The sequence below is a fragment of the Doryrhamphus excisus genome, chromosome 15 (assembly GCF_030265055.1).
Source record: "Doryrhamphus excisus isolate RoL2022-K1 chromosome 15, RoL_Dexc_1.0, whole genome shotgun sequence".
NCBI lineage: Eukaryota > Metazoa > Chordata > Actinopteri > Syngnathiformes > Syngnathidae > Doryrhamphus > Doryrhamphus excisus.
In genome coordinates, this window is record NC_080480.1 from 18,386,101 (window position 1) to 18,409,337 (window position 23,237).

The following is a 23,237-nucleotide window of genomic DNA, read 5'->3' on the forward strand; positions in this document are numbered from 1 at the left end:
GAGGCCATTGGCCTGGAGGAGTGACTATGCAAACATGAGTTCATATAAAAGTGTATTGAGGATTTCATAGTGGTCTGCAACGCTCAACATGTTTATCTCATCATCATCCATTCAACATGCAAGCCTTCCATCTTTCTGACAGACAGGAAGTAGAATGGGAGCCCTCCTACGTGTCTCCTAGTTGTCTCCTACATGTCTCCTACATGTCCCCTACATGTCTCCTACGTGTCTCCTACGTCCCACAAAAGCAGCTCAGCTCACAGCACCGAAAAATGAACGTCAGTCCGTGTCAGGAAGCCGTAGAAGACGCGGAAAGACAGGAAGTGATGTCACAGTCACAGCAGGAAGTCGTCACCATGCGCGTAGTTAGCACTGCTTCACTTCTTTTTACACTTGTACGACACGTCAGGCTGTCAGCATGCGGCTTATATTCATAAAGCTTTCACGGTTTGACCCTGGAACGGACCATTTGCACAGCAGCGGTTAGTCTGTGCCGCGGCTCCCCTCGGAGTCGGGATGTGGATCCACCACAGATAGAGCGCACTTCCCAAACGCTCCCAAGCGGTCTGGCGGCGTCCCGCCCGGGCCGAGGCTAGACGTTGAAGGCGGGCTGCCGGTGGAAGGCGAGGGGCTTCTTCACGCCGGAGCGTCTCCTGTTCTCCTTGGTGATGGGAATGAGGACCACGCCCACCACAAAGACCATCAGGCCGATGGACAGCAGGGCGGGGCCCAGGATGTTGCTCAGCTTCTTGCTGTGGCCGGCGAAGTAGAGGCCGCTGATGATGACGCCGCACGCCAGGAAGCCGCCTCCCGTGGACATGAAGTGGATGGGGAACCAGAACACCTGGCACACGCCCGGGGGGGTCTCGGCGGTCCACAGCGAGTCGCTGCGGGACAAGCTGAACACGGTGCTCTCGGTGCGGCTGGGCGGCGTCAGCTGGTCGCGCGACTGGGAGAGCTTGCACTCGCCCAGCGGAATGTTCTCCGCCATTGCCGTCGTGACTTCCTGCTGGAGGAGGACGGACGAGACGTCTCACCTTTGACCTTTAGCTTTATACTCTATACTATACTGATGTGGAGAAGATGGAGAAGATGGAGAGATCGCCTACCTTTTACCAAGCGTGCCTTCGGCAGCATGAGAAGATGTCCCTCATGCAGACTGGGCGTCCGGCGTGTGACCAGAGAAACCAGTAAGAGGATGCTTGGACGCTTCCCGCCCCCCCTGTACTCCACCCACCTCCTCCTCCTACTCCTCCTCCTCCTCCATCCTCCTCCTAAAGCCTCCCCCCACCGGCTGGCGCTGCAGAGGACCTCCATGGATGTGGAGACACTGCCGGGAATGATGAGAGCTTAGAACTTTATTGATCACCAAGCAGCCATCAGCCATCATCGATACAGTGTGTGTGTGTGTGTGTGTGTCATCATAACACACTATGATGGTGACACGCTTTGGAGACACACACTGACACACACACACACACACACACAACACTTTTATGTTTGTTCCAAAAGTGTCACTTAAGACAGCAGCTACATCGACTTATAACATGAACAAAAAGTATTAGTATTAGTAATAAAAGCAGTAAATAAATGAGTAAACATCGTATTGCAGTATTGTGATGTGTTTTTCTTGCGTGTTAAAGCAGTTCAAGTCCAACACGCACACACAGCACTTTGTTTTGCAAATCAACTTCCTGTAAAGCTTCCGTGTTTTCCAAACTGCAATAGCGCAGATAGTCCAGCAGAGGGCGGCGGTGACACACAGTTGACTTAGCGTGAATACGGAAATGAACTGATGGTCATTCTCTTTTGACGTCACGCTCGTATTTGACTTTAATTAGCTGATTAATTTTACAATGTGTACGTCACTCATTTTTCATGATCAAAAGCCGAAAGAAAGAAAGAAATAAAAGCAAGAAAAGGACATCTCATTGATGACCTCAGGCTTTGTAGTCATGGCAACAGCTGTATTATGCCCGGCCCACTTTTGACCTCCCCTATGGCTGTCATGACTTTGGTTGCTGCTGTTATGACGTCATAGGTCGTATGTGTATACTGTATATAAGCCATACAGTCTGTATATTAATCTGATTCATCTATGAGGAGGCGGGGCCTCGTCGTGGCAGAGCAATAAAAAAAATTATAAAAAATATATATAAAAGTGTGTACATAAATAAAGCAGAAAAATAAAATAAACAAATCTGGTTATAAATATAGAATATAAAAAATTAAAAAGAAACAGGCTAGATCAATAAACAAGTAAAAAAAGAGGAAATGTTTACATAAATGAAAACTTAAACTGCTTAAATGAATAACTCTACAAATAGCAGATAAAAATAGAAAAGTGCCTCCATTAATAACCATAAAAATAAGATATAAAAGTAAAAATGCCTACATGAATAACTAATACAAACAAATATGACAGACCGAATAGGCTGTAAGGTTACCATGGCAACCGGGTTTTACGTGTTTGCTGACGAGAGACGTCCCGCTAGACCAGGCGAGCGCAGCTTTATTAACTTCAACATGCTAATTCAGCGGCTAACGATCAATGCTATCGATCGGGCGACGAGGCCTGGTGAGGCTCTGATGGGCGGGGCCTAATCAAGATGACCGTCAACGTTACCGTGACAACCAAGGTCACCTCGCTACTACCAAAGAGTGAGGTCGTGGTTCGAGTCTGAAGCTAAGTTATGAACAGTGCTGAACTTCTTCTTACGCTTGTCACAGTGTCATTAGCTACGTTGCCATGACGACAACAAAGATGACTGAAAGCCGGGTGAGGGCTTACTGAGCAACTAAGCCAGATTCATTTAGAGTAGTTCCTGAGGAACTAAAGAATAGAGTAGTTCCTGAGGAGCTCTTGAGTACTTACTGAGGAACTAAGGAGTAGCGGTTAGGGTTTGGTAGGTTTGTTCCTCGCCACAGCGGATCTTTCTGACCCGCACACCAACTACTGTCATGTGGTGTATCTGATGGTGTTACCAACTAGTCTGGTAGCTCCACCCCCGTGCTGGCTAACATCGGCATCATGTTTATCATCCTATTTCTGGTTCTTCATGAAGGAACCTCTTCCTGTTTGGTCCATCCGTGGAGCAACCTCGCCTCGGCATCTTCTGACCCCATCAGCTAGAGACGAGGCGAGCCTGTCAAGAACCCGTCTGACACCTTGGAGGGAGGACAGCGTGAAGTTCACACGTCTTCCAAAGGTCACGCCAGCAGACATTTATGGACAGACATGATGTGCGGCATTTGGCTTCGGACCAGAAGCTCATCCTGGGTTCTTCCTAGGAGCTGCAAGGCGGAGCTCGCTGCGAAGGATCCGAACCTGGAACCCGCTGAGTGAGTGGAAGCAAACAGTCAGCGGCTGGAAAGCAGGTCTGGCCTGAAGAAACCGGGTCGGTCCGGTGGAGCTGCGTTCACTGACTCTGGAGACGCGTTCAATGTCCGTCAGTAAAGACAAACACAGAAGCGGTCATCAAAGTGAATCCCTTTTATTTCAAAGTCCGAACAGAACCGTGACTCAGCACAAGGATGAAACATGAGGATGTGCTGATTGGCTGAACACAAGGAGGGGGCGGGGCTAATGAGACCGCGTCTCGTGTCTGCTGTGATGCTTCCTGCAAACACGGACACAAGCAGGCCCAAACGCCAGAAGAAGAACAAAGCTAAACAGGTGAGGTCCATGTGGGCGGAGCCTTATCTAAGTTGAAAGAAGGTTCTAGAATGAAGCGAGAAGCGTATTTACAGTCGTTTGCTAGCGGGAACGCTAACCGTTGTGCTTGTTAACCCTCCAGCCCGCCCCCTGATGGGCGGGGCCAACTCAAGCCTCACAGCTTCCAGTTAGAAAATGGAGGATTCCTCGCCGCGGCCCCGCTCAAAGCCCTTTTTGGAAGCTGAGGAGCGGGAAGAGGTCAGACGGTCACCTCGTTCTTGCCGCCGCGGTACGCGTGGTGGTGGTGGTGGTGTCCCGGGATGAACTGCAGGTGGTCCACCGTGTGCGTCCGGCGCGAGGCGAAGGCCTGCCTCTTGGTGGCGCTGGCGTGCTGGCTGAGCGTCAGCGTGTTGTAGGCGTCGCCGGGCTGAGAGTGCATCTTGGTCATCTTGTGGCGGTCCATGACGGGCGTGGGCGGGAGCAGCATGTCGGCGTGCAGCATGTCGGCGTGCGACATGGCCCGCGCCATGGCCTTCTCCCGGAACTTGTCTCGCCGCAGGGCGGGCGACAGCAGAGGATCCTGGGAGTGCAGGCGGTCCGCCGACAGCAGCTGCTCGTCCGAAAGGTGGCGGCTGCTCCCGTACGCCGCCGCCGCCACGGCACCGTACGAGGACAGGCCGTAGTCCTTGCGCCGCGGCGTCCTGGGCGGGGACAGGACGTGGTCCTGGGACATGGCCCGCTGCACGCGCCGAGGCCGCTGGCGCTGCTGGTGATGCTGGGGGGGGTCGTTCAACTTCACCATGTGGGCGTGGCCTCGACCGCCGTGGTGATGCTTCCTGCCGTAGAAGTCGTCCACGTCCTTGTCACCTGCCGCACAAAGCACCACCTTTAACGTGATTTAACGTCTCTTAGCCTCACTTCCTGTCTTGGAACGTGTGATTGAGGTCGTGTGGAAGTCGGCGAGTGCAGAGATGGTTTACTTAAGTCGGACTGGAGGGCCAGCTCGTAGGAGGGGGGCAGGTGGCTGAGGTTCTGGAAGGATCTGGACAGCGACAGGTCGTATGGCTCGGTGGCGGCCGTCAGGATGTTGTTGCTCCGCTGCGGTCTCTCTGTGGGGGGAGGGGGGGGGGGCAGAGCAGAGCGATCAGTATGGCGGTGTGGGCGGAGCTTCCACAAGCTGGGGAGGGGCGAGGCGTCAGCAACTGTTGGGTCAAATGTGGGCTTGGTAAGGGGGCGGGATGGAGATGCGGGCGGGGTCTAGGGTGAGGACACACAAAGATGGCGATGAGATGTGTGTGCGTGTGTGCACGTGTGCGTGTGTAGCAGGAAGCAGGAAGCAGGAAGGAAGCAGGAAGCAGATACACATCCACACAACGTGCATGTGTATGACTCACCGTGGCGCACGTGTCTGCTTGCTGACAAAGCCAAAGAAGAAGCGTCAATGACAGGATATGAGCACGCCTCTTGAGGGAGCGGCCGCCAGAGGCTCCTCCCCCTCCGTGACATCACACTAGCATCACAGCCTATAGTAGCAACCATCAGCAAGAGCAACAGGTCCTTACCCAGCTGAGGCGTGAGGGCGGCTGTGAGGTCCAGGTGGCTGTGCTGGTAGTCATGGTGATGCTGCTCACCTGGGGGGTGGGGGGGGGGGGGGGTCAAAGGGTTTGACATCAGTAGCATTCTTGCAAAGACCACCACAGTTGGGTTTGATGAAACAGGAAGTTGTGTCTCAGGCGAGGACGAGAGGGACGAGGATAAGCACAGATTTATCTGATGTCTTCCTTGTTAGCCCGGAAGTAACATCACACAAAGCTGCCGCTAGCCTCGCCCTGCAGGTCACGTGACATCGCGTCATGACATCATCGGCGACGGACGTCTGAAGCTTGCCTCGCGGTCAGCGAGGGAGACCTTTGTCCCGCCTTCTGGACCAAACATCGTGTGCGCCGACTAACAGACAGCCCGCCAGCGACCTCCTGAAGTGTGATATTTATGATTGACAGCTGTCCGTCAGTGGGTCATTAGACACGCCTCATCAACCTCAACCTGGCGGCTGCGATGGAGCGCTCATGGAAGTCAGCGATCCCGTCCGCACTTCTAACCCCGACCAGCGGAAAACACAGACCCAGAAGGACAAGTGTAAGTGTGCAAGTGTGCACTTCAGCAGCCAGAAGGCCAAGTGTAAGTGTGCAAGTGTGCACTTCTGCAGCCAGAAGGCCAAGTGTAAGTGTGCAAGTGTGCACTTCAGCACCCAGAGGGCCAAGTGTAAGTGTGCAAGTGTGCACTTCAGCAGCCAGAAGGCCAAGTGTAAGTGTGCAAGTGTGCACTTCTGCAGCCAGAAGGCCAAGTGTAAGTGTGCAAGTGTGCACTTCAGCACCCAGAGGGCCAAGTGTAAGTGTGCAAGTGTGCACTACTGCAGCCAGAAGTGTAAGTGTGCAAGTGTGCACTTCAGCAGCCAGAAGGCCAAGTGTAAGTGTGCAAGTGTGCACTTCAGCAGCCAGAAGGCCAAGTGTAAGTGTGCAAGTGTGCACTTCTGCAGCCAGAAGGCCAAATGTAAGTGTGCAAGTGTGCACTTCAGCAGCCAGAAGGCCAAATGTAAGTGTGCAAGTGTGCACTTCAGCAGCCAGAAGTGTAAGTGTGCAAGTGAACGAGGAGATGAATGACAAGATGAAGGCTGGTCGTGTGGTGAACGGGTCCAAGTCCAAGTGCTGGTAAAATGGAGCACATGTACTTTGTTCTGCAGGGAGGAGGGAGCGACCCAAATATCTTCTACTGGTTTTTTGTAAGTGAGCTGCCGCTCTTCGGGGACGCGGGGCTGCACGGACAACACTGGATTGTCCCTGTATTCCAGGGAACGCTGGTCATTGAGGAAGAGCGGAGCAGGAGAAGGAAGGTCCACGTGTTATCTTGGGCTGCTGGAGCGTTAAAGACCACGAGAACAGGAAGAACCAGGAAGAACCAGGAAGAAAGGAGAAGAGGAGAAGTTGATCTTGACTGTGTTACATGACAAAGTGGGCCAGCAGCGCCGACCCACAGATCTCATTTAGTGAGAACCCCCCCCCCCCCCAACACACATAAGCAGGTCAAGTGCTCTTAGAGGAAATTTAATTTGGTATCACTTTCTGCTGCTCATCCGCTGTCATGAAAACAGCCATCTTGAAAAAGAAAGTAGCTAATATCATTCTTGCTATGCTGCATATGCTATGATACAGTAGGATATGGTATACTGTCATATGCTATGATACATATGCTATGATACAGTAGGATATGGTATAGTATAATATGCTATGATACATATGCTATGATACAGTAGGATATGGTATAGTATAATATGCTATGATACATATGCTATGATACAGTAGGATATGGTATACTGTCATATGCTATGATACATATGGTATGATACAGTAGGATATGGTATAGTATAATATGCTATGATACATATGCTATGATACAGTAGGATATGGTATAGTATAATATGCTATGATACATATGCTATGATACAGTAGGATATGGTATAGTATAATATGCTATGATACATATGCTATGATACAGTAGGATATGGTATACTGTCATATGCTATGATACATATGCTATGATACAGTAGGATATGGTATAGTATAATATGCTATGATACATATGCTATGATACAGTAGGATATGGTATAGTATAATATGCTATGATACATATGCTATGATACAGTAGGATATGGTATAGTATAATATGCTATATGCTATGGTATTTTACAGTGTGGTGTAATATGATGTATAGTATGATGTAATTTGATATAGTATGTATAGTATACTAGTATAATATACTTCACAGTATGGTATGGTAGAGTATGGTATGGTAGAGTATGGCATAATACAGTATGGTATGGTATAGTATGGTGTAGTACAGTAGGGTAGAGTATGGTATGGTAGAGTATGGCATAGTACAGTATGGTATGGTAGAGTATGGTGTAGTACAGTAGGGTAGAGTATGGTATGGTAGAGTATGGCATAGTACAGTATGGTATGGTAGAGTATGGTGTAGTACAGTATGGTAGAGTATGGTATGGTAGAGTATGGCATTGTACAGTATGGTATGGTAGAGTATGGTATGGTAGAGTATGGTATGGTAGAGTATGGCATTGTACAGTATGGTATGGTAGAGTATGGTATGGTAGAGTATGGTATAGTACGGTATGGTGGAGTATGGTATGGTGGAGTATGGTATGGTATGGTAGAGTATGGTATGGTAGAGTACGGTATGGTATGGTAGAGTACGGTATGGTATGGTAGAGTACGGTATGGTAGAGTATGGTTCGTCAGAGTACGGTACGGCAGCGTAGGGTAGAATCTGAGCCGTCACTCAAGGCTAAAATAAGTAGAGTGGTTTGGCTGACTGGTTGTATCAAACGTGGCAAAGTGGCGTCGAGCTTTCGGCACGCTTGTCCGACAGTCACGTGACTACCCCTGAACCCCCTGAAGAAGTTCCACGGCCATAGTTCCACAGGCAGCCTAGTCAGCTTTCTGCTCACGAGGGCCCAATGAGACCCGTCCGAGGCGTGTGCGCAGCAAAGACAAGTTGGCCTTTGCAAGCAAGAAAGCTTCTGCTTGCGTAAATAAAAGCCCTGACAAGACAAAAAAGGACCTTTAAAGGCTGAAAAGGTGAGAATGTGCAAAGAACACACACGCAGGTTGGTGACCCCCACCAGGAACGCAACAAGAACCATCCTCCACTTGTCCAAAGATGGCAGACACCACAAACAAACACAACCTTGGCTCCCGCAGGCTGCGTGAAGGGTACATTAGCGGGGATAAAGCGTGTTTGCATGCGGCCGGGCCGCCACCCTAATGAGCTCGTTAGCATGCGTGGCAGATATCAAGAGGAATGAGCTTAAAAGCCTGCTGCTGGAATTGATCACAGGCACGCTTTGCGTCCCTCAAGGTCAGCCGGGTCATCAATTATGTCACACGCTATCAGGAATACATGACTCCTACGCTACGCTTACGGATTCCCAAAGCACGCCTTCCACTTCATGTTCATGAGATTCTATCTGCTGTCTTTCAATCCTTATCTTCTAGGCTCGGATGAAAGACTCCAAACAAGATAGCGTGGGGGGGGGGGGGGGGGGGGCACATAGGTGTACATGTGGTACAGCAAAGATGGGAAATGTGGGTCAACACGCTGTTCCATCAGCACTTGACTCTCCAAATGACTTTCATGACATGGTATCTCTGAGCATACGTAGGTGGGCGTGCTGGGGGCCGGGGGCCGAGTCGGACAAACGCCATTGAAGGAAGAAGAAGAGCAGCTGTGAGCGGTACCAGCTCTTATTCAGCATGAGGATTTGACCTGGAACACTTTGGATCTTTGTCATGAGACTCGCTGAGTCCCGCCGCTGCGCTGCTGCAATATGACCCAAAAAGCTGCAGGATGTTGGCCTCATGTGGGCCAGCACAGATTGTGCGCTTCAGGGACACGGCGGGCTTAAATGGAGACGTCCCACTCTGCACCGTGTGGGACAAAACACAACCCCCCCGGGCTCCGCCCACTTTGGCCGGCGCTTTAAAAAGTACTTGAAAGAAGTCATTTGCTATCGTTACCTTCCCACAAACAACCGCTTCCTGTATGACATAATGTCTTTTAATGTATGATTTAACGTCTTTTAGCATCACATGTCTTTTAATGTATGATTTAACATCTTTTAGCATCACATAATGTCTTTTAATGTATGATTTAACGTCTTTTAGCATGACATAATGTCTTTTAATGTATGATTTAACGTCTTTTAGCATGACATAACGTCTTTTAATGTATGATTTAACATCTTTTAGCGTGACACAACGTCTTTTAATGTATGCTTTAACGTCTTTTAGCGTGACACAATGTCTTTTGATGTATGCTTTAACGTCTTTTAGCACGACATAATGTCTTTTAATGTATGATTTAACGTCTTTTAGCGTGACACAATGTCTTTTGATGTATGCTTTAACGTCTTTTAGCACGACATAATGTCTTTTAATGTATGATTTTACATCTTTTAGCATGACATAATGTCTTTTAATGTATGATTTAACGTCTTTTAGCCTCACATAATGTCTTTTAATGTATGCTTTAACGTCTTTTAGCATGACATAATGTCTTTTAATGTAAGCTTTAACGTCTTTTAGCATCACATAATGTATTTTAATGTATGCTTTAACGTCTTTTAGCATGACATAATGTCTTTTAATGTAAGCTTTTACGTCTTTTAGCATGACATAATGTATTTTAATGTATGATTTAACGTCTTTTAGCATAACATAATGTCATTTAATGTATGATTTAACGTCTTTTAGCGTGACACAATGTCTTTTAATGTATGCTTTAACGTCTTTTAGCGTGACACAATGTCTTTTAATGTATGCTTTAACGTCTTTTAGCGTGACACAATGTCTTTTAATGTATGCTTTAACGTCTTTTAGCGTGACACAATGTCTTTTAATGTATGCTTTAACGTCTTTTAGCGTGACACAATGTCTTTTGATGTATGCTTTAACGTCTTTTAGCATGAAATTATGTCTTTTAATGTATGCTTTAACATCTTTTAGCATGACATAATGTCTTTTAATGTATGCTTTAACGTCTTTTAGCATGACATAATGTCTTTTAATGTATGCTTTAACGTCTTTTAGCATGACATAATGTCTTTTAATGTATGCTTTAACGTCTTTTAGCATGACATAATGTCTTTTAATGTATGCTTTAACATCTTTTAGCATGACATAATGTCTTTTAATGTATGCTTTTAATGTAACCCCCCCAAGCTCCATGTGGACTAGCTGTTTAGCTTCCTGTGTCGCAGCAGTGAAAGCGAAGGCACAGCCAGATGCTGAACATGAATGTCATAACGTGCATAATACCACCACACAGTTCACGAGATTGGAAAACAATAAGAGCGTTAGCGGCTTTGCTAGCAAGCCACACAAAGCAAACGGAACCTCTGTCCCGTCTCCCGCGTTCAAAGCCACCAGAAAAGCAATCAGCGTTTGTGTTCAAGTGTTCCTCTGTCACGCCAGCCCGGCCGCTCGCTCGTCTCCTCGGGGCCGGGTGGCGTCCTCCAGCCTCCGGATCGCGGGTTCAATTAATTTCACAGTTGGCGGCACCGCCAGTCATTGTGCGACGGGCCTGTCGTGCGCTTCCGGACAGGAAGCCGCGCGCGTCCTTTCCTCTCCAAGCGCCCGCAGACACGCGGGATCCGACGGCGCCGCCGTTCCGCTTCCTATTCAAGCGAGAACGTAGCGACACGCTGGCGACGAGATGGACTCGTGCACAGGACGGGGACCTTCTGGTAACATCCCAGCTGTCAATCAGAATCATCTGGATCAACCAATAACGGGCAGTGGCCAACATCAGGTGGGACAGGACATACCAAACGACCTCGGCTAAAAGCTCAAGCGAGCCCATTTTAGAGGACCAAGTCGTTGCCTCCACCCTCCATGTACACGCTGCTCCTCACAGCTTTCCACAATAAAAGCATCCAAAGTGGAAACATGAAAAAAGGGCAAAAATGATGGGAATAAAGACCAAATATGAACGTCTTGGGGTTAATACAGAGTCAGCAATGCTAACATATGGGAGCCTATACATATAGGGGTGTTAGCTGACGTGAGAGGACTCTAGTGTTAAAGGTGTATTTCGAAGGTGCCTTCCTATGCTTCAACTAACAAAATATTCCAGGTCGAAATAGGAAATCCTTCTTAGCACAAATTGATGTCAGACAGTCGGGTCTGGAAGAAGCAATGGGCGGCCATAAACGGGGGTCTCCAAGCATTGTTACAATTTCTCCCCTTCCCTCCTTCTCTCCTTCCCTCCTGTCCAGATTGTGTCTTTCTCAAAGGGAATCAGCAGCATCTTTCACAAAGGCCGATGCTCCTTTGCTCCTCCTCCTCCTCCTCGGGTCCCACGTGGCTGGCGAGCGGCGGCTCATGTATCACAGCCAGCCCTTGGCATCACAATACACTCCTGGTGTGTTTGTGTGTTTGTGTGTTGTTGTTGTGGCTGACAGCAGCACGTCCACGTCCACGTCCACGTCCCGTCCTTGGCGTCCTCTCATAAATGATATTGACAGGTGCGCCGCAGATAAGACTAATCTGCATGCTAACAGGATTCCTCTTGTCGTGTAGCGCTGCTGCTACATTCACTTTGTGGCACCGCAACACACACACACACACACACACACACACACACACCTTTCCAATGGATGCTGCTGTGGTGATTCTACATGATGATCATTCTACGTTGGGGGCGTGTCCAAAGTGACCCTGACCCTCTGCACATCCTCCAAATACAATTACACACAGACCTACGGCAAACATGACAAAAGATACACAAAAAACTACTAGCCACAAATCTAACCTGAGATACTTTTAGGGACTGTCGTCCCTCGCTATGTCACACTTTGTCAAAAAACTAAGACAACATGTCTTGTGTCTCTACGTTCTTCTCTACGTTCTTCTCTACGTTCTTCTCTACGTTCTTCTCTACGTTCTTCTCTACGTGCTTCTCTACGTGCTTCTCTACATGCGTCTCTAAGGCTTCTCTACGTTCTTCTCTACGTTCTTCTCTACATGCATCTCTAAGGCTTCTCTACGTTCTTCTCTACGTTCTTCTCTACATGCATCTCTAAGGCTTCTCTACGTTCTTCTCTACGTTCTTCTCTACGTTCTTCTCTACATGCATCTCTAAGGCTTCTCTACGTTCTTCTCTACATGCATCTCTAAGGCTTCTCTACGTTCTTCTCTACGTGCTTCTCTACATGCGTCTCTAAGGCTTCTCTACGTTCTTCTGCTCCCCAGCGCCATGACCCTCAGATGAGGACCCGTTTGGCTCTCCCACCCCAACGCACACATCGCAACCACAAGGCACGGAGCGCCCCACGAGTCCAGCAGCCCATCACAAAATATTTCAACAACACGAAAACATGAAAGTGATTGCTAGCAAAACATAAAAGACGTTATTGTTATAAAGTTATTGTTTAAATGTCATATTATTTTCTCTCTGGGAGCTGAAATATTCAGCCAGCACTTTGGCATTTCATCACTTGGACCATTCAATAGCGTGTGTGTGTGTGTGTGTGTGTGTGTGTGTGTAGCCTTTTCAAATGCTAATTTCATTATTTAGTCAAGTTGTGTGGATTTTAGAGTCATTTAGAAGTGCTGCTATTGATTGCAAATGACTTTTATTCTTGTTAGAAATGTAAAAGGTAGAAAATGGCGGCCTGCTGTTCTAAAAGGTCAAAGTACGGTGGCTGACACACTCCGAACTCACACACGGTCCAGACCAGGAACACGCCATCACAAGACAACTGTGGGACGGGAAAACGCTCAACGTCATTAGAACCTCCTGCTAGCCTGGTTAGCCTCCTGCTAGCCTGTAGCTAACCTCCTGCTCGCCTGCATGTGTAATGTGCAGCCTTTGCCATTGAGGTTTGGGTTAGCTAGCGCTTTGTGTTTGCGCCTGTCGGCCATTGTAGGTGTTTTTCTGTTGTTATATGCTGTGATGGCATCCATCACTGGACTCTTAAACGGGGACATGATCGGACTCGGCAGGTCAGGATTGGTCCACACCAGACAAGAACAGAAAGTGCAAAGACGACACAAGGCCCCGCCCCTCCCCTCAGGTGGGCGGGTTAATGCATTAGCAAGCGCGTCACGCGGAGGAAGAACTTGGGGGGAGGACATACCGTAGGAGACGGGGAGGTCCAGATCGGCCTGCCAGGACACGGGTGCTGACTCGTCCATGGAGCGCTGCGCTGTAACGACAACAACAACACGAGTCTTGGCGCTGACGAATCGGAGTGGGAGAACAATGGCGGCATGCGGCGTTCACGCTCGCCTACCGCGCGAGGACGCGTCACTTGGCCGAGCGTGGACGTACGTGACGGAGTGTGCAAGATGTCACTTCCAGCCACTCAGCCGTCATGTGACGGTGTTATCTCCAGCTAGCACGTTACCTTTCAGGTGGCCGCGGCCGAGCGTCACGAAGCCGGACGAGATGAAGTTGTGCATGTCTGCTCCTCCGCTGTGAAGACTCTCCATCCCATAATGACCTGTTGGCACACACACACACACCAACGCCTTCAAAGCACTGACCAAACGTGGTGTGGAGGTAAACACATCAGGACTCCTTCCCTAATCCTAATCCCTAATATTCCAAATGCAACAACACCAGAGGAACGGAGGCCGTTCTTTCAGATGATGAGCAGCTGATGTTCTCCTCGGCGTGAGCATCTTCAGACGTGATGTAAAAACAGGATTGAACCTCATCGGCCAAGCTGTTTAGTTGACGGTCTTTTCATGAAGACAGGACTGAATATCAATCAAGAGTTCTGAATGAAAGGCCTTCAGGCATTTCCATAAAGCCTTCACTCTCGCCTTGGCGAACAGCTCTTCCTGACGCCCGTGTGTGTGTGTGTGTGTGTGTGTGTGTGTTATTAGGACTGTTTGGCCTGCAGGCTTCCTGGCTGTGATTCAGTGCTGCCGTGCGCCCCCCCCCCACGCAAGATGTCTTCATTGTCTGACCCGTGCCGCCGCCGTGATAGCTCCTCAGTGGAGAAGAAAGCCAACCATCCACCACGCTTACTTGTGGGGTGTTGGCCTTGAACGCCTCGTTGGAGCACATGACTGCCGTCACCTGATTTCCATGAAGGCTCGCTCCCCCCCGCCCCCGCGAGGGCCCGTGGTGACTAATGGCGGGATTTCATACTTTGGAAACACAATGAGAAAACAGCTGTTTTGGCTCCGAGGGCCCTTCTTGGAATTCTGACTTTATTCCTTTGCAAGCTCAGTTTCCAAAATTGTGCGAAATGGAAACTTCAGAAATGGATGCTGCTAAAATGGTTTGTTGTCATCTTTATGATTAGATTACAACTTTTTTGTTTTTATCTTGCATCCATCTATTTTCTATGCCGCTTACTAGGGTGGGGGGTGTGCTGGAGCCTATCCCAGCTGACCTGGGGGGAGAGGCGGGGTCCACCCGGAGCGTTGGCAGTCAGAGAGGCCATTTGTAGTCATCTCCAGGCCATAAAAAGGGGTCTTTTGGACACCCCCTGCATCCCGATCAGCCTCCCACGTGTGTTCCTACCATCGGGAATACTCCCTCCTCGCGGTGGCCCCCTAGCGGCCCCGGCTAACGGCCTTGCTGTGAGCTTTCCGCCTGCGTGAAGGCGCCGCATTTAGCCGTGAAAGAAACCAGCGGGTGGAGGATGCTGCATCTTAATGGCGCCTTTTATCCAAAGGTGAGGATGGCTCCTCTCTGATAAACAGTGGCCGGGAACATCCCGGCAGATAATAAGGCGCTTGGCTTCTCCGTCGTTTATCACCGCCGGCGCCCCGCACCACCGTTCTCATGAATCATCAACATTTTCCCCCGCCGATAAACAAGCATGTGATCAGCACACGGGCCACATCCACGTCCATGGTATGTAGTACATACTGTATGTAGTATGTAGGATACTGTACTGTGTACACAGTATGTGGGTAACACAGCAGTACTAGTTTACGCTCTTCTAGCCTGCAAGGCATGCTGGGTAACCTGCGCTTGGAGAAGTGTGCAAATGAAGCGAAGATGCGGTGCTCCACTGTACGCCATTGAGGGCCGTCTGACATTTTTCCTGAATTCCCTTTTTTCCATATTGACAAGTCAGAAATGGACGTCGCCTGGCTCCTAGCATGTCGCTACTAGCCGTGCTTCAACAGCCAATGGCATCATCAATGGCTTTATGGTTACTCCATTACACAATATGTGGCATGCAGAGCTCTTATTTTGAAGGCGTGCTGTGTGTGACTGCTGACAGGTAGGAAGGTGCAAGAATAAGCGTGCCCCTCGTCTTTCGGGCGTGGTAAAACATGGCCGCACTGGTCCTGTATGACTCCATCCCACCCTTGATGATGATTTATGCAACTCGAGTAAGTGTTAGCGTGTTAGCGTGTTTTTCGAGTCTTTAAATGTGTCAAATGGCGCACTGGTAGCTGGTGAGCTAGCATGGATGGTGTCACGTTTAAGGGGGGCACGAGAGGAGAGGGTGACACGTTAAATCTGGGACATGATAGTAGGCCACTTAGCTGGTGAGATGATCCCTGGAGCAGGGAAGTGGAGAGGGGATAAAAGTAGGAGGATGGGCGGCCCAGCTGGAGGTAAACGCCCAGTCCACGGCACAGAGCGCGGAGGGGTACAAGTGGGGCCGGGGTCTCCACTATTTGACAAGTCACGTTCCCCGCTAAGAAAGACTGGCACTTAAAGGAACGGCGCAGGGGAGGCCAAGCGGGCCCGCCAAGCTGGCCCGCCAGGTCCCCACGTGAGCCGTGGAACGTACCGTGGTTGGAGGACTTGCTGTGGACGGGTGTGTAGTGGTTCTTGGAGGCTCTGACCGGCGTCTCGTCTTTGGGCGAGCAGTCCATGGCGTCCATGTTGTCGTGCTCGTACTGGGAAATGGGAACGGGTCCTTGCTGCCTCAGGATGTCAGCCAGGGCCCTGAAACGGAGACGGACGGTTAGCTAGCAGGAGCCCGTCCCCAAATAAACACGGTCTCACACTTCAGCGAAAGGACGCCTGAAGTGTGTCAGCGTCCACCTCAAGCCACAAGGCAGTCCACTTTTCCACTAGTGGGTGACTTTGGGAGTATTAATAGCGCTTCCCTTCCAGGATAAGCACACTTTAGCAAAGCGGGCGGCCTGGTTGGGATGGTCCCAGTTGGCCCAGCCAGGCAGCCAAGGTTGCAGTTTGGAGGGCTCGGCTGGAGGAACACCAGCAGAGGAGACGCCTGCATGTACGGGACACCACGTGTCATCACATGGTGACTCCCATCCATGTGTGGGCGGACCATTACCCCCCATGATGACTGGACTATGACATGAGTGGCGAGGAGGGCCGCACCTTGAACACCCTCACGTAAGCACTCCACATGTGGTTAATTCTCCTGCTTCTATTTTGGTGAAAAAGCGTCCATCTACGCTGCTAGGTCTGTAACACGAGACCACCCCCCACCCCCCCACAGCACTCTGCCCCGTGAGTCAGACTGTGCTGGATCCCGGCTGATCAATAGTTCCTGTTGAAACGTGGGAATTTATCTGGGTTTCTACTCCCGTGCTGAAGGTCACACAGGAGGACACCAACATTGTGCTCGGCCCCCCAGCAGCCCAAAGGACCTCCCACCGATCACCTAAGCACTTCTATAGCAAGCAAGCATCCAGCCACGCTGTGGGCGAAAGTGTTGGGACACACGGGCGAGGCGTTTTGGACAATTGGACGTTCCAACGTTCCTGTCCCCCGTGTGTGCCTGAGGACTAAACGAATAACGCTGGACAAAGTTTACTGTCAAGCTCTGAGGGTCCCATGACCTGCAAGACAGGAAGCTGCTACTGCTTCCCCCGTGTGCATGGCGACCAGGGGCGGCCCACGTTGCTCTTAAAAAGTTAACACATCAAAAAGTCAACAACTCAGCGCAAATATTACATGCAACTTAAAACGGGTATTTCCAGATGCCTGCAAGGTATGCTGGGTAGTCCAGCACCCACATGAACTGAGAACAATAAAACATTGGATATCAAGAGTATGTAACTCCTCCACCTAACCAACGTAGTAGTACTGCTGGCATGGCAGTACTTCCCAGATGCAGTACTTCCACGTGTATAAGTACACTGAGTACTGTACTAAGTGTGCATGAGTGCTGCCATGTATTTACCTTCTTCGTCCTCTCTCCTTTTTAACGATGAATGGCAACCACTGGATGGGGGCAACCCCATACAACACCGGACACCCACCACCCCCCGCCCCCGCCCCCAGTAGGCTTGGTGAGGAAGAGGAAGATTGTGTACTTTCACTTTAAGGAGGGCTAGGACTTGGCTGGACTTTGGCTGGTGGGCCAACCCTTAGAAGAAAAGAAAGAGGGGGGGGGGGCTCGGGGACTAAGTACGCACTGTACTTATTGACGTGTACTGACGTGCGTAAGTACACGAGTGCGTGAGAGCCAGTTTGTGTGTTTGTGTTGCGTTAACGCTGATTGGGCTCAGTGAGCACAGCCGCCTCGGGCCGCCATTGAAACATCATCATCATCATCATCATCACAATGTGTGACATTTCACATTTTTCTGCCCCTGGACACACACACGCACGCACACGCACACACCGATGAAGTCATTACTGGAATTTTTCTAAACTTCACGGACACGGCCACCCCCGGTAAAAGGGTCGTCGGGGGTCGCGCACCCACCTGTGCACGTTCATCTCCTGGGGGGGCTTGGTGGCGTGGTCGTAGGCCACCTTGGCGGAGATGCAGACGGCGACGACGAGCGCCACGGCGCCGCAGGCGATGTAGACGGTGGCGTTGGTCCGGTCCAGTTCGGGGTCGTAGGTGTCCCCGGTGGGCGCCGGGGAGGGGGGCTGCGTCTTGATCCAGTCGGGGGTGTTGTAGTTGGTGCAGCTCCTCTGCTCCAGACGCTTGGCCCGGTCCGCGCAGCAGAAGCGCAGGAAGCAGCTGCCGCAGCAGAAGCGGTGGTCGGTGTTGTTGCAGGCGAACTCCTTGTCGAACTGGCCGCTCACGTCGTAGTAGCCCAGGCAGGTGTCGTGCTGGAGGGCGGGGGCGCGGAGCTGCGTGACGCGGCTCGGTCCGCCGTCCGGAACGGCGGTGGTGCTGCCGTTCGGCCATCTGGGCTTGGAGGTCCTGGCCGGGGCTTTGCTCCTTTTGGTGGCGGGGGCGCACAGCACGTGCAGGGGGTCCAGGTAGAGCAGCAGGAGCAGGAGGGGCTTCATGCTTCCCCGCCGCTCACTTCCGGGAGCTTCTCGCGGACTTCTTCACCGGAGGTCCTCGCGCGCGCGCCACGCCGGCCCCTCCGCGCGCGCCGCGCCGCATCCTCCAGTCATCGCGCACGCACGCGGGACACGCGGGGACGAGGTGTCTCGGAGGGAGGGTTTCGCTTTAAGGAACAACGGCTTAGCGGCTCCGCTCTGGTGCTCCTCTTCTCTCCTCTCCTCTCCTCTCCTCTCCTCTCCTCTTCTCCTCTCCTCTCAACTCGCTGGAAGAGAAGTGAAGAAACCGGAGCGCCACCCCTCTCTCTCCTACGTCACCGGTCAGGTGCCAGCCTTAATTGGCCAGCAGCAAACATGAGCATCCTCCATGAGGACTTTGGACCTTGCGTTCCTCTTGAACATGATGGTGCTGAGCAGCCAGGACAGAGGCTCTTCCTGGAAGTCGGACGGCAGCAGGACGTCCTCGTCGTGTCTACTTGGACCTTCAAGCGTCATTCTTTGTCCTGCTCCTTGGTCTCTCTGAGATCTTTGCATCTTCACTCTACATGTCTCAGACCCTACAGAGACCAGTTTCTCCTGGACTTGGGGCTTCAGGGCCGTTTTATGCTTTTTGTTGTCACGTCCGATCAATGAGATACATTGTCACATGACGCTAAAATGCTTGACACGGCCTGGGGTGCCGAATGATGATGTCATACCCGTAAATCCGTCTGATAGCCTTTCATGAGGTGGGATGACCTGCCCGTGACCTAACGAGGAACAAACATTCGCGTTCAGACTTTGAGAGACACTTGGCGGAAAAAACATCAGCCACGCCTCATCCGCCTTATCAGCCGCATCTGTTAGCACCGCCGCAAGCCAGGAGGCGAACCTCAACGCCTCAACGCAGGCACGACCGAGAAGAACAGATGGAGGTCAAAAGCGGAGTACAAAAATGGGATGGAGGAAGTGGTCATCACATGCTCACTTGCTCAGTACACTTCAGTAAGTATGCAGTGTGTACTTACTTCCTGAGTGTGTGAAGGCAAGGGCACTAATCAGCTGAGGAAAAACTTCCTTTGTTTTTCTCCGACAGAAAATAACATCTTAGCTTCACTGAAGTATTAAAGTATTAAATAAAGAAGCTTTTTGCCCCCCCCCCGGTTGGTTTTAATGGCCGCCTGCCTCACCTGTCACGCCGCCTTCATTCCTACGTGAGTGCACCCCAGCGATGCCATGAATTATTGAACAAAACATTATGCAAATCAAAGCAAGACTCCCGGTGCACGCAGAGCATTTGACATTTTGATGAGACTAATTTTTGGCTACTTGATGGAATAAATAAACACATTTACATTCCTTTTTTCCAATTCCAAACCCGAGAAGGCTCCCGTGGAAGCACAATGAGAAGGGAACAGCCGGGAATAGTTGCTTTGCAGAGACTGTCGGGTGTGGCCGCACCACAACAACAGAAAAGACGGCATCGAACATGGAAAAGGGAATAAAGAGGGAATATTAAGTCAAAATATTGAGAAAAACATCTGATCAAGTTCCCTTTTGTGGAAAAGTCAGACTTCCAAGACTTCCAATATCCCATAATAAAATACCCTGAGAATAAATTCATACTATTACCAGGAAAAAATAGAAAAATACAAATATTTGTAAAGATGCTAAAAAGGAGCAAAAAAGGTGATGTAATGACTCTTCTAAATATTAAAATGACATATATGTCATTTTCTATATTGGGGTGGGTTGCTTAAGAAAGTGGAATAGATCTTTTGGTACGACAAAGTTCACACACCCCTGGAGTATCGTTAATTCATCATCAATATTTCATGAAAATGGATGAATTCTAATGTCTATGTCATATATTCAATATATATATGGATATCATTATCACTATGCCATCTATTGAACTCTGCACTGTGGCTGTGTAATGTGTGTCTATTCCAGTGTGTGTCCCGAGTGGGGGGGGCGGCGGGCACATGGACGTTCCGGCGGCAAGCTAGCATGAGCCAAGCTAGCATGAGCCAAGCTAGCACTATCGATAGCTAGCATGAGCCACACTAGCACTATCAATAGCTAGTATGAGCCAAGCTAGCATGAGCCAAGCTAGCACTATCGATAGCTAGCATGAGCCAAGCTAGCATGAGCCAAGCTAGCATGAGCCAAGCTAGCGCTATCACGCCAGACTCTTTGATTTCTTTCAGGAAGTGAGCTCAGGCCATGCAGCCATCAAGTCAGCAAGGCAGCCAGCCAGCATAGTGTTGAAGAAGAAGAAGAGGATGAAAAGAAGAAGAGGTAGTTTTGTCGAGGCTGTCCGGGACCCCCCAATCATTTTACTGAAGACACTTGGCCGCCCAGTGAAACCCCTCATGAATGGCAACACAATGGCCTTCCTTCCTCGTGGCTTTGGCGGCCAAAGGCTTGACGGAAGGACACGCCTTCTTCCGTGTGGCGCTGCCGATCATCATCCCTCCGCTGCGGCTTCAGGCCAGCGTTTTGTTTGGGAGACGTCCCGTAATGCAGAGCAATGGCTGGCTCATGGCGCCTTCGGCCGTGACCAATTAGATGCTGGCGTGTTAGCAGCTGTGCTGGCTGGAGGTCACATTCCGCCGCTTGGTTTGTCCTCATTAAGGAAGTCATCATCATGCGGTGCGCCCCCCCTCATCATCCCCGGTGAGACTTTAGCTGCCGTTATTTGCTGGTTAGCCGCCAGCGTCCCCGGAGGATGCCGCTCTTCGCTCCCCGGCGGCGGTGTCGTTCTTTTTGTGGGTCCGCCCCGCAGGTGATGCGCGCCGGTAAAGCCTGCGGCTCGCCGCCTCGGGCAGTCTGGGCCGTGCGATCAATAAACGGCCCTGTGGGATCTCATTCCGGGGACCCAGTCCAAGTTGAGCCAGGGAGCAAAATGTGGAAAACAAGCCGCTTCTTCCTCGGAATACAAACACATGCCTGAGTGACGGCCGACAAGAACACATGGCGGCGCCCGGCAGAAGGTGTGGGGGTCCGGAACCTTCCACCCGCCCAAAGTTGCTTCACGCTAACAGCTAGCTGCCAAGCCATTACCTTGGTCAAAGAAAAGGTCCTCAGACCATCACCCCTCCCTGGGGACCTGATACCTGGACACACCTCCTGACCTGGACACCTGGTCTACTGGGCCTAGCTCTGACGCCTAGTACACCATGCTACCTGTACTAAGTGTAGATAGTGTACTGAGTGTACTAAGTGTAGATAGTGTACTGAGTGCACTAAATGTAGTAAGTGCACTAAAGATACATAGTGTACGGAGTGTACTAAATGTAGTAAGTGTAGTAACTGGGTATAGACAGTGTACCGAGTGTACTCTGAGTGTACTAAGTGTAGTAAGTGTGGACAGTGTACTCAGTGTAGTTAAGTGTAGATGTGTGAGGGTGTAGTGAAGAGTATGAAACCCACAGAAGAAGGAGGAGGAGCTGCATGTAGGTAAGTAGGCACATGGGCACGTAGGCACGTACGTACGTAGGCACGTAGGCACGTAGGTACGTGGGTAGGCATGCGACACGCGGGACGTGTGAAACATGTTTCATGAGAGGACATCGGAGCGCGACGGCGCCATCCGTCACGGCCAGAGGTAATTCCATCCAAATACATCACTGCCACATGAGAAGGGCCGCGGCGGAAGGTTGGGAATGTGAATAGAAAACATTCCATCAAGATGTCAGCGCCAACACGGACGCTGATTGAACGTCCCGTCCCGAGCGGGTGGTCGTGCGCCCCGTGTGGCCGTGACACGAACAAGGCCGCCAACGCCACACTGACAACTTAGGATGAGAACTTCCGTTCCAACGCCACCAAAACACGACCCTCACCTCCTATGGACTGGTGTTGGGGTCCTGGCGGGAATCAAACCCGAAGCACGAGCATGTACCTTTCCGTCACTAGGGAATGTCCTTCATATGAAAGACATTTGTGGCCTACAAGCTAACCACTGGTCCACCATGCGGCCTTAGTGTGATAGCGTATGTCCACCAGGGCTTTGATTGACAGGCCAAACGTTAACGATGATAACGGCGGCGGTGCTGAGTGCACGTGTGTGTGCACGTCGCCCTGGCGGGAGATGAGAGCATGCGTCGTGTTCCTTCCGTCTCTGGTGACCAGCTGCTGGTGAAGTGGGTCAGATCTGCGCGGCTCACTTTGCCACTTCCATGGGCTTCGTATCAGGCGGCGTGGACAAGGAATACCAACGAAGAAGAGCAATCAGACGTCCTTGGCAACATCTCCTCATCCTCGCCGCTCCCACTCGCTCGCTTCTTGGGTGACGTTGCCTCGCCCTCAATTAGCTTGGCGCCGTGATGGCGTCTTTGCAAATGGGACTCATCCGTCAAGTGTGGTGGTTGAAACACTCGTACGTACGTACGTATCCCTCCTTTGCATGTACGTACGTATCCCTCCTCCGTTCCTACGTACGTTCCTATCCCTCCTCCACGAGATAAGTACATATCATTACACTCCACGAGATACACCATTATGTCCAAGGAATATTGAAGGAATATTCCATTTGTGTTGCATTGTGTGTGTGTTGGGGTGAAGGGTGACGGCCGTGTTGGCCGGGCGGGTGTTCTCCAAGGCTAACGAGGTAAATTGTGTGATAAAAGCAAAGGTGGGGGGGGGGAGGGGGTGCAGGCGGAATGTTTGCGATAATTAACAAGCAGCAAAGATTGATTATGTCAAGCCGACGTCTGCTTAAGTCTACAAAACGTAAATAAATACATTCCCAGCATAAGAGTTGATTTAAAGCTTGCTGAGGTGAGACAATGTTGTCTTTTAATTTACTCTGGGGGGGGGGGGGGGG

General features: G+C 50.6%; 2 protein-coding genes across 5 annotated transcripts; both read right to left on the bottom strand.

Annotated features, from left to right (window-relative positions):
* Positions 1-87: 87 nt before the first annotated feature.
* On the bottom strand, positions 88-1,203 carry LOC131102930 (phosphoinositide-interacting protein-like). 2 transcript variants are annotated; one of them, XM_058048626.1, is made up of 2 exons: positions 1,110-1,203; positions 88-1,009 (listed from the first exon to the last, which is right to left on the bottom strand). In XM_058048626.1, exon 2 carries the CDS (start codon positions 989-991, stop codon positions 593-595), a length of 399 nt encoding a protein of 132 aa, XP_057904609.1. In that variant the 5' UTR covers positions 992-1,009; positions 1,110-1,203; the 3' UTR covers positions 88-592. The 2 variants fall into 2 exon arrangements, with proteins under 2 accessions (XP_057904609.1, XP_057904610.1); XM_058048627.1 differs by having other exon boundaries at positions 88-1,006; positions 1,110-1,171.
* Positions 1,204-3,493: 2,290 nt separating this feature from the next.
* Positions 3,494-23,218, bottom strand: LOC131102862 (protein shisa-6-like). 3 transcript variants are annotated; one of them, XM_058048489.1, is made up of 9 exons: positions 19,762-23,218; positions 17,892-19,176; positions 15,996-16,153; positions 13,635-13,730; positions 13,365-13,433; positions 5,218-5,286; positions 5,050-5,070; positions 4,636-4,764; positions 3,494-4,522 (listed from the first exon to the last, which is right to left on the bottom strand). In XM_058048489.1, the coding sequence occupies exons 2-9, from the start codon at positions 18,428-18,430 to the stop codon at positions 3,915-3,917; spliced, it is 1,689 nt and encodes a 562-aa protein (XP_057904472.1). In that variant the 5' UTR covers positions 18,431-19,176; positions 19,762-23,218; the 3' UTR covers positions 3,494-3,914. The 3 variants fall into 3 exon arrangements, with proteins under 3 accessions (XP_057904472.1, XP_057904470.1, XP_057904473.1); XM_058048487.1 differs by having other exon boundaries at positions 17,892-19,033; positions 19,126-23,218; XM_058048490.1 differs by lacking the exon at positions 5,050-5,070 and having other exon boundaries at positions 17,892-23,218.
* Between the last annotated feature and the right edge of the window lie 19 nt (positions 23,219-23,237).